This window comes from Schistocerca cancellata, chromosome 11, assembly GCF_023864275.1.
Source record: "Schistocerca cancellata isolate TAMUIC-IGC-003103 chromosome 11, iqSchCanc2.1, whole genome shotgun sequence".
In the NCBI taxonomy this organism is placed as follows: Eukaryota; Metazoa; Arthropoda; class Insecta; order Orthoptera; family Acrididae; genus Schistocerca; species Schistocerca cancellata.
In genome coordinates, this window is record NC_064636.1 from 107531996 (window position 1) to 107544048 (window position 12053).

The window sequence follows — 12053 nt, forward strand, 5'->3', positions numbered from 1 at the left end:
AAAAGGAGTTGGTGAGTATTGTGTTGTCAGTACAGAGACAGTGGCAGCAGAATGTGTTCACCAGAAAATTTCAGAGACTTCGAATGTGGACTACTCCAGGGATGTCACCTTATAGCTGGAGTCACGAATGACGGCAGTCAAGTTTAGGCTTGTACTGGGCACCTACATCACACGTTCTAGGGCAGCCGACAAGCACCGAGTAATGTTCGGAGCACTCTTCTGTGAACATTCCAACCCTGCTAGGGTTGCCCGAGTGGACTGTTGGTGATGTGATGGTAAAGGGGACATGTGAAGCACTGATCACAGCTCAACTGAGACCAGGTAGACCTCATGTACACTAAGTGATCAAAATTATACGTACACCCCTAAAAATACGTTTTTAATATTAGGTGCATTGTAGTAGTCATTAGACACCATGAGAGAGCAGAATGGGGTGCTCTGGGGGACTTCAAATGTGGTCAGGTGATTGGGTGTTACTTGTGTCATACATCTGTACACGAGATTTCCACACTCGCGAACATCCCTAGGTCAGCTTTATCTGATGTGATAGTGAAGTGGAAAAATGAAGGGACACGTACAGCACAAAAGCATACAGGCCAACCTTGTCTGTCGACTAACTGAGACCGTCAACAGTTGAAGAGGGTTGTAATGTGTAATTGGCAGGCATCTATCCAGACACCTTTGGAGAAAGGAGAACAACTTGGATGAATATCAAGAGCACAGATGGAAACCCAGTTCTAAGCAAAGAAGGGAAAGTAGAAAGGTGGAAGGAGTATATAGAGGGTCTATACAAGGGCGATGCACTTGAGGACAATATTACGGAAATGGAAGCGAATGTAGATGAAGATGAAATGGGAGATACGATACTGCGTGAAAAGTTTGACAGAGCACTGAAAGACCTGAGTCGAAACAAGATCCCCGGAGTAGACAACATTCCATTACAACTACTGACAGCCTTGGGAAAGCCAGCCCTGACAAAACTCTACAATCTGGTGAGGAAGATGTATGAGACAGGTGAAATTCCCTCAGACTTCAGGAAGAATATAGTAATCCCAAAGAAAGCAGGTGTTGACAGATGTGAAAATTATCGAACTATCAGTTTAATAAGCCACGACTGCAAAATACTAACGCGAATTCTTTACAGACGAATGGAAAAACTGGTAGAAGCCGACCTCAGGGAAGATCAGTTTGGATTCCGTAGAAATATTGGAACACGTGAGGCAATACGGACCCTATTACTTATCTTAGAAGCTAAATTAAGGAAAGGCAAACCTACGTTTCTAGCATTTGTAGACTTTGAGAAAGCTTTTGACAATGTTGACTGGAGTACTCTCTTTCAAATTCTGAAGGTGGCTGGGGTAAAATACAGGGAGCGAAAGGCTATTTACAATTTGTACAGAAACCAGATGGCAGTTATAAGAGTCGAGGGACATGAAAGGGAAGCAGTGGTTGGGAAGGGAGTGAGACAGGGTTGTAGCCGATGTTATTCAGTCTGTATATTGAGCAAGCAGTAAAGGAAACAAAAGAAAAATTTGGAGTAGGTATTAAAATCCATGGAGAAGAAATGAAAACTTTGAGGTTCGCCGATGACATTGTAATTCTGTCAGAGACAGCAACGGACTTGGAAGAGCAGTTGAATGGAATGGATAGTGTCTTGAAAGGAGGATATAAGATGAACATCAACAAAAGCAAAATGAGGATAATGGAATGTAGTCGAATTAAATCGGGTGATGCTAAGGGAATTACATTAGTAAATGAGACACTTAAAGTAGTAAAGGAGTTTTGCTATTTGGGGAGCAAAATAACTGATGATGGTCGAAGTAGAGAGGATGTAAAATGTAGACTGGCAATGGCAAGGAAAGCCTTCTGAAGAAGAGAAATTTGTTAAAATCGAGTATAGATTTAAGTGTCAGGAAGTTGTTTCTGGAAGTATTTGTATGGAGTGTAGCCATGTATGGAAGTGAAACATGGACGATAAATAGTTTAGACAAGAAGAGAAAATGTGGTCCTACAGAAGAATGCTGAAGATTAGACGGGTAGATCACATAACTAATGAGGGGATATTGAATAGGATTGGGGAGAAGAGGAGTTTGTGGCACAACTTGACTAGAAGAAGGGATCGGTTGGTAGGACATGTTCTGAGGCATCAAGGGATCGCCAATTTAGTATCAGAGGGTAAAAATCGTAGAGGGAGACAAGAGACGAATACACTAAGCAGATTCAGAAGGATGTAGGCTGCAGTAGGTACTGGGAGGTGAAGAAGCTTGGACAGGATAGAGTAGCATGGAGAGCTGCATCAAACCAGTCTCAGGACTGAAGACCACAACAACTATCCAGACCATCACACAGGAATTCCAAACTGCATCAGGATTCACTGCAAGTACTATGACAGTTAGGCAGGAGGTGAGAAAACTTAGATTTCACGGTCGAAGGGCTGATCATAAGCGACTAATCACACCTGTAAATGCCAAACGATGCCTCACTCGGTGTGAGGAGCGTAAACACTGAACCATTGAACAGTGGAAAAATGTTGTGTGGAGTGACAAATCACGGTGCACAATGTGGCAATCCGATGGCAGGGTGTGGGTATGGCGAATGCCCAGTGAACGTCATCTGCCAGCGTGTGTAGTGCCAACAGTAAAATTCAGAGGCGGTGGTGTGGCCACGTTTTCCTTGGAGGGGGTTTACACTCCTTGTCATTTTGCATGCCACAATCACAGCACAGACCTATAATGATGTTTTCAGCACCTTCTTGCTTGTCACTGTTGAAGAGCAGTTCAGGGATGGCGATTGCATCATACAACGTGGTCGAGCACCTGTTCATAATGCACAGCCTATGGCGGAGTGGTTACACTACAATAATATCCCTGTAATGCGCTTGCGTGCAGAGTCCTGACCTGAATCCTATAGAACACCTTTGGGATGTTTTGGAACGCTAACTTCGTGCTAGGTGTCAATGACCGACATCGATACCTCAGTGCAGCACTCCGTGAAGAATGGGCTGCCATTCCTCATGAAACCTTCCAGCACCAGAATGAACCTATGCCTGCGAGAGTGAATGCTGTCATCAATGCTAAGGTTGGGGCAACACCATACTGAATTCCAGCATTACCGATGGAGGGTTCCATGAACTTTTAAGTTATTTTCAGCCAGGTGTCTGGATACTTTTGATCACACAGTGTACTGACAAACAGGGACCACTGAACATTGCAGAAGATGGTTGTAAATAAATTGCATAAAATCAATGGAGAAAATTACTCCCAAGTTCTAAATTGCTACCAGCAATCCAAGTAGCACAATTACTGTGTGTAACGAGTCAAAAGGAACGGCGGTGCAATGAACGAGCAGATGCTCGTAATCTACACAGGTCTGAAGTCGACGTTAAGACAGCTCGAGGTGCCGTCGAGAGCACCCCCCCCCCCCCCCCCCCCCCTTAACTTTGCACATCGCGTAAAGGAAACAGGTAGAAAAGGTACAAACCTGATGAATAAAATTGTAACCACTGCAAATAGACAATTTTGGTTTCCTCGAAGATAATCAGAGCATATCACCAATCTATATTACTACCAGTCATAGGATATGGCGCGAGCAATTGGGCTCATAAATTGCTGTTAGTGAAGCCAGTCTTGGTAGTGGCAACAGTTCAATGAGGTGTTCTACTACGATTAACTGGCTCCTACTGCACTACCCCGAATGATACTTTGTTAGTAATTATACAAATATAGACATTGGACTTGGAAATTAGGAAAGGGGAGCCTCCTTCTGGTTAAAGAATGGCAATAGAATGGTAGTACGAAGGGTGCTCAAAACTGAGACCCATTCCAAAAAGGCAATAAAAGATCGCACATTACAATTGAGGAAAAATGAATGGAACACTTCAGTACTGGCAGGAGACCATACCAATTTCTCCCTAACATTAGAAAGAGGTTAAAAATGAGATTTCTTAACCCATCAAGTGGTCCAATACATTACCTGACTGGCCATGGCCCTTATGCCACAGATCTGTGCAAAATCAAAAGACAGGCAAATAATAGCTGCACCTGCGGCAGTGTGGGCGCACCGGAACACACAATGTGGCACTGTGCACTCTATTAAGATGCAGTGGGTAGTGGATGCCAGGTATTGAAGATATTGGATCCCAAAGCAGTACCAGGGAACGAGTCGACCTGGCCCATCTCTGTCTACCGTATCTTCCTTCGTCGTCGGCATTGTCATTGTTGCCGTGAGGCACCGTTATACCGAGTGGAAAGGTGCGTCGATCTTAGAGCATGAGATATGGTAACCTTAAGTCATTGACAACACAACGGTCACGGTAAGACCTGATTCCAGAATATCTGCAGTAGTTAGGATCTACAAACTACCCCCTCTTGACCAGGTCCCCAAAACTTAACTCGTAACGAGATCCCTTCGAAGCAAATTGTCATAATGATCGTCTATAAAGGCTTCGTACAACGATAGGAAATGTTACAGTTTATGGAATAATAACAGATATGACCAAACTGTCTTGTTTCTTCTGTTTTATTTAACGTAACTTTGTTCACAGTTTTATTTCGCATTCACCACTCATTCACACCCTGATGTGGAGTATATGCGAGTGCCTGAACCCCAACTCCCAAGTTCCATCGAAACCCTTTGATGAACAGTTTTGGTTGCTCGACACCAACAGTCAATGACAATGATACAGTTTTTCTCCTTTTCATAAATTGGAGCCCACTCTCCGCAATATAATTTAAAAAAATGGTCTCAATACCGCATCCCTCGTGAGATGCTTATAGATTTATCCTGGAATTGACCACCCTGTAGGTGTACTCAATTTAATGACCACACTTCGCTATCCACGATTTCGTGTAACTAAATGTCCTTTTGTTACTCTGATTGAATACCGTAGTTATTTAAAACTCGCCTCTATATTTTTTTTCACTACGCACAATTAGCACTTCTTTACTTGTTTATTTCTAGGAGTAAATGAGAAAGGCTGTATCATCGGCTTCATCGATACAAAACAAAATACCTCAATATGCCCAATTTTACCTCTTGTTATAGGATCGGCTACCTTACTCATTAATTTGGTTATAATAGAAAGAAACATTCCATGAAGGAAAAATATACCTAAAAACAAAGATGATGTGACTTACCAAATGAAAGTGCTGGCAGGTCGACAGACACACAAACGAACACAAACATACACACAAAATTCAAGCTTTCGCAACAAACTGTTGCCTCATCAGGAAAGGCAACAGTTTGTTGCGAAAGCTTGAATTTTGTGTGTATGTTTGTGTTCGTTTGTGTGTCTGTCGACCTGCCAGCACTTTCATTTGGTAAGTCACATCATCTTTGTTTTTAGGTATCTTTTTACTCATTAATTTACTACATATTATTTCCAATAACACTAAACAAGTATCGCCGTTATATTTTAATTGTATTCAAAAGCATGTTATTTTTATTACGACCGACCAAATCGTAACAAATGGCGCAACGTGCATTTTTAATGATAGCTTTACACTTGCCCAGCTTTTATTTGTGCAATATTATATATAAATATACAGACAGGACCAAAAGATCGATCTCTCTACTGTAACCAATAGAGGCAAATATGCTATTCACGTTCCGTTACATCTATCTTGACTCATATTGTTACATCTGACGATACTGCAGCCGCAGTAGCCAGGGTGGTCGAGGAAGACATCACGACACATTCAACCGTAAGCCATCGTGCTGCCATCCGCACAAGACAACATACTCTGCACACAGAGTGGTGATGACTGAGAAAAATACTGACATAATCCACATTGCTTGGGTGCAAGTGATCGTGGAAGGGTGTGCTTCAAGGAGTGAGTTACGTGTGGAACTACTGGAAATGCTGCCGAACTGCTGCTCGACGCCCGACGAACCCAGCAGACTAAGGCTGTTGACCGGGGTAGTATTATGGCAGATCCAGTAGTGGAGATAACCATCTACAAGTTCAACGTGCCAAAATAAATGAACAAACAGAGAACAAATTCTGTTGTGTTTGTAGTAGATAGTAATTGGGTAAATGGTTAAAGATTCAATGTAGTTTTGTAGCAGTAGAAATAGTTTTTGTTCGTCCGTCTCTCTCTCTCTCTCTCTCTCTCTCTCTCTCTCTCTCTCTCTCTCTCTCTCTCTCTCTCTGTGTGTCTGGAGTGGTAGTGAATTAATTAATTTATTTATTTATTCTTAATAATTACAGCTTCTTATCTGGAAAGATAAAATACATAATTTAATACTATCCAAGGAAATGGGATTTGAATGGCCTATTTTAGCTTTTCAGATAATAGGCTGTAATTATGAAGAATAAATAAATTCACTACCACCTCTGGTTTCGGTTTGAGGGTGAATGGGCTGCCATTCCTCCATATAATGTCCACGAATAGGTTTCCACATACGTTTGATGAGATACAGTGTATCTGAAAGCACTTTTCTTTACATTTATACACTTTTGTACGTGCTCAAAGTAACAGTGGCAACATAATTTACATTATGTTTTGTATCACAAAACCATAGTTTTGGGTGGATGCAACCGCTTCTTGAGGTGATGAAAATCATGGTTGATGTACTTTTTCCTTTTTCTCTCCCCATACAAAAACAAGACAAAGTTGTTAGAAGATAAATCACATGAATACTGGCAATGAGACATTAATTTGATGTTTCTGCCCACCAAATAATCAACTGACATGCCTGTGACTGTCGGCATTGTCACAATTAAGAACAAAGTAACATTTCCCACTTAACTGCTTTCCTCCAATATGGGCTGTTCTGATGCAGTTCCATAGGGCACGGGTATTCCCAGGCACCCTCAGCTTGCCCTGGAACAGGTGCAGCTAGAATAGGCTACCAGCCAGGTGGTTATGGCATTCATTCTTCTGGGCATGCACAAACTATTCAGCCCCCCATACAACCGAGCGTGCCCACTGCTACCTAGCTGTGATTGTGGATGCTCCACTGCCCTGCCCGTGGGCGCACGAGCCAAAACGGCCAGACATTAATCGGCGGTCTCGACAGCTGAAGACAAAGACAAAGGCAATCTTTTCCTTGGAAGTACTTTCTGAACAAACCATTTCTGTTGGTCTCATTTATCATGGAGCACCCAAACAGTCAATTTGTGCTTAGTTTCCAGCTCATACGAATATATCCACGTTCTGTTCTCTTTACAAACTTGTATACACATTTTGCACGCCCTCAGTTGAAATTTTTGGGCATTTCTGCCTACCAAATGATACACATTTGTTTTTGAACTTCATTAAATGTGTGCGGAATGCATTTGGGACATGTTGATAGAAAATCAAATATACAGCAGTCTTTGATACACCTATTGTTGATACTGTCTCTGGTTAAGTCTCACGTTGATTCTTCGATCTTGGTGTGCAGAGCGCCAGCGTGGAATAATCAATTAATTAATTTTGGTCAACTGTGCAAAATTCTACATCTACATCTACATCTACATCCGTACTCCGCAAGCCACCTGACGGTGTGTGGCGGAGGGTACCCTGAGTACCTCTATCGGTTCTCCCTTCTATTCCAGTCTCGTATTGTTCGTGGAAAGAAGGATTGTCGGCATGCCTCTGTGTGGGCTCTAATCTCTCTGATTTTATCCGCATGGTCTCTTCATGAAATATACGTAGGAGGGAGCAATATACTGCTTGACTCCTCGGTGAAGGTATATTCTCGAAACTTTAACAGCTACTGAGCGTCTCTCCTGCAGAGTCTTCCACTGGAGTTTATCTATCATCTCTAACGCTTTCGCGATTACTAAATGATCCTGTAACAAAGCGCGCTGCTCTCCCTTGGATCTTCTCTATATCTTCTATCAACCCTATCTGGTACGGATCCCACACTGCTGAGCAGTATTCGAGCAGTGGGCAAACAAGCGTACTGTAACCTACTTCCTTTGTTTTTGGATTGCATTTCCTTAGGATTCTTCCAACAAATCTCAGTCTGGCATCTGCTTTACGGACGATCAGCTTTATATGATCATTCCATTTTAAATCACTCCTAATGCGTACTCCCAGATAATTTATGGCATTCACTGCTTGCAGTTGCTGCCCTGCTATTTTGTAGATAAATGATAAGGGATCTATCTTTCTATGTATTCGCAGCACATTACACTTGTCTACATTGAGATTCAATTGCCATTCCCTGCACCATGCGTCAATTCACTACAGATCCTCCTGCATTTCAGTACAATTTTCCATTGTTACAACCTCTCGATACACCACAGCATCATCCGCGAAAAGCATCAGTGAACTTCCGATGTCATCCACAAGGTCATTTAGGTATATTGTGAATAGCAACGGTCCTACGACACTCCCCTGCGGCACACCTGAAATCACTCTTACTTCGGAAGACTTCTCTCCATTGAGAATGACATGCTGCGTTCTGTTGTCTAGGAACTCTTCTATCCAATCACACAATTGGTCTGATAGTCCATATGCTCTTACATTGTTCATTAAATGACTGTGGGGAACTGTATCGAACACCTTGCGGAAGTCAAGAAACATGACATCTACCTGAGAACCCGTGTCTACGGCCCTCTGAGTCTCTTGGACGAATAGCGCGAGCTGAGTTTCACACAACAGTCTTTTTCGAAACCCGTGCTGATTCCTACAGAGTAGATTTCTAATCTCCAGAAAAGTCATTATACTCGAACATAATACGTGTTCCAAGATTCTACAACTGATCGACGTTAGAGATACAGGTCTATAGTTCTGCACATCTGTTCAACGTCCCTTCTTGAAAACGGGGATGACCTGTGCCCTTTTCCAATCCTTTGTAACGCTACGCTCTTCTGGAGACCTACAGTACACCGCTGCAAGAAGGGGGCAAGTTTAATACAGCCCCACAAAAAGGAGTTGTATGCATTCAGATCCGGAGAATATGGAGGCCAATCAATTATTATGATGTTTGGTTTGTGTGGAACTCAAGTTATCAGTGCCCCTACAAAGTACCAATCTTTACACAGTCCAAACCCCTCACGTTCACAAATGATGATGATGATGATGATGATGAAATGAGGAGGACAACACAAACACCCTGCCTCCGGGCGCAGCCAATTGAGGCCCACGGCACTGGCCTCCGGGTACCCCAGAGCCAGAATGCGGTCCACAGAGTGCTCCTCCAGGGCATCACACACTCTCCTGCTTCGACGGGTCCAGCTCTGTCTTGCGTGAACCACATCTTGTCGAAATCAGGGTCACTTTGGATAACGGGGATGAAATCGTCTTCCAAAGCCTTCACATACAGTTCGGCAGTAACTGTGCCGTCGAGAAATAGTGCACCGATTATTCCACGACTGGACACTCGTACTGCACAGTCACCTGTTGAGGTTGGAGAGACTTCTCGATGACAAAATGCAGATTCTCAGTCCCACAAATGCACCAATTCTGCCTGTTGACAAACCCCTCCATATGAAAGTGGGCTTCATCGCTAAACCAAACCGTGCATGCGCATAGTAATTCGCATTGTGCCCTGCAACCAATGACGCAGTTTGAACGTCCTAACGCAAACCGTTCAGAAGTTGTGACAATTTTATTTTGTATAATTCAATAACTGCCATCCTGCATAAGCAAAGAACTTGGCTAATTTCTGACTGTCATACCTTTAACAATAACATAAGGACAAACTTTCAAATAACAGTATTTGGTGGTGGTGATGGCCTTTTGTAGAAACATTACAGGGAGACTCAGTCGGCGCAAGTGCACCTCTGCGGCCACGCTCTCACCTGCAGCTTCTCGTACACGGCGGCCTGCGCCTCGTCGAACCAGGTCTCGTGCGGCACCTCCGTGCGGATGCGGAAGAGCAGCTTCCTCACGACCGTCTCGTCCAGGCGGAGCCGGGGAGAAGCCTGCAGCACAAGCCACACACTGACACTGCGCTACAGAGCCATTTAGAATGATAAATTTATCAGAGCAGCTCTCTCTAGCAACAGAAGTATCAGAAATTAACAAGGGCACAGCTCCAGCTGAAAAGGTCACAAAAATGTTAAAAGGGCATTGCATTCTGCTTACAAATGAAGAAGTTTCTATTCCTGAGGTATCCACAAATGAAAAAGCCTGCGTACAATCAGTTCTGTTATAATTTTAACAGTAGCTGTCACTGACAAAAAGCTGTTATTTATTAGGTCGGTACATTTATTTATTAGGCCAATACATAAGTCTGTAGCATTTTCGTTTTGCTTGTCGGTATTCTAGTAGCTACGGATTTATTTATCGTGTCTTTCACTGTTATTCCTCGAGTTTACATTACTGTCGTTTTGTGATCTGGAGATGGTGAGTGAAGCTGTGGACATAAGAAAGCGGAAAGCCAAAAGGAGAAATCCGAACATTTCCGACATATTCCTTTGTTCCAGTTCAACTGAGGGGTAACAGCAGTGGGGTCAGCGAGAAACACTTGCACCAAAGGGGACAGTGCCCCCACAAGAAAATGGTTTCCTCATTTTAAGTAGGATTGTTTTGACATTAGTGCCTTTCCACATTCAGGAAGACCTTAAGGGTTCAATGAAGATCATTTAAACACATTACTCCACAATGAGTCACACCAAGGTACTCGAGAACTGGCAAACGAGATGAACTACGATCGTTCCACCGTCGTATGACATTAGCAGGCAATTTAGAAGGTCCAAAAATCGCACATACGGATACCACAGGCTCTAAGCCACAATCACAAAAACCGACGCATCCGTTCTCGCTTAACATCAATTTGCTCGTGAACCAATCGTTCCTATCTTCCATCTTTACTGGTGATGAGAAATGGTGTCTTTGCACTATCGTGCTAACGTAAGAAAAGGAAAGGAATAGTTGAGACCATACAAAGACCCGCATGCATCCACAAAACAAAGTTCTGCATCCGGTGGATCAGCAACTGTGTGATGCACTATCGAATTCCTCACCCAAGGTGTAACTATCACTGCTGACATTTACTGCCGACAACTGAGACATCTTGCAGATGCAGTCTGAGGACAATGACCAGGAAGAATGAGTGAAGCGGTGCTACTCCAAGATAACACCTGCCCTTATTCTGCTGGAACAACAAAACAACTATACAGGAGTTGGGTTTGGACGTTATTCTGCACACACCTTACTCACCTGATTTAAGGGAAACTGAAAAATGGATTAAGTTGCGGGATTTGGCCTGAGAAGTAAGAAGACTCTTAAGCTGCCAGACGTACTGGAACTAACGAATGCAGCTTTTTCACACATCACTGCCAAACACTGGCAGCATATAGAACAACTTGTCATAAAAGAAGAAGAGAAAATTTTGCACTTGCTTGGCTTCGTGGATTCTGTTGTTGATAGGCTCATTATCAATGTAGCAGGTGACACTTCCAGAACTGAAATGTATTTCTCGAATTCGGATAAGGAAAGAGACGACTGACTGTAAGTAATAGCTTCAGTGGCTTCAATATTTAACTATACAGTGAAATCCTTAAATACTCCCTTACGTTACACTCAGCTTATGCAGAAAAATTACCCTGTGGTCAAGTCAGGAATCTTAATCGTTTTTGTTTTTAGTTACAATAGTACGTTAGCTAAAAATGATAACATGTTGCGGTTTTTGCCCAGTCGTCTAAGGAGTGTATTGTGGGAGATTTGCAGTGTATTGTTTCATGCTGCTTAAAAAATAAACAACATCTGAAGCTGTATTGCTACTCTGCTCGTCTCGTTTTACGTGTGAACTGCAGCCTGCCACGTCACTGCAGGCTAGCTGTACCAGCTGACCGGCCAGTGCTGTCCAAGTTAAATGCTCCGGTAAAGCTGTTGTCCTGTATTATCGCTACATCAATGTGCACATAACGCACAGCACAAAACGTACCCTTATTATCGTACTTGACAGTACTCGAGACAGTTTGACTGCAGTCCCATGTGAAACTGAAATCCAATGGTTCCAGCAAATGCAGAAGAACACACAATGCAATGTTTACATCAGGTTTATCCTTATGATGACTGGATTATAGCAACTGCAGATGTCGAATGTTGCAAACAGGTGTCAGTGTCAAAAATTTTCGAAATACGATACCTCATAAATGACTCCCACTAGAA

The 12053-nt window shown here is 42.9% G+C and overlaps 1 protein-coding gene across 5 annotated transcripts in view; it reads right to left on the minus strand.

Moving 5' to 3' along the window:
- LOC126108581 (sorting nexin-13-like) overlaps window positions 1-12053 on the minus strand; it is a 417686-nt gene that overhangs the window by 149303 nt on the left and 256330 nt on the right. For all 5 annotated transcript variants that reach the window (XM_049913874.1, XM_049913875.1, XM_049913873.1 and 2 more), the window contains one exon: window positions 9737-9859. In XM_049913874.1, the coding sequence (XP_049769831.1) occupies window positions 9737-9859 (123 nt within the window). The remainder of the gene's footprint in view (window positions 1-9736; window positions 9860-12053) is intronic.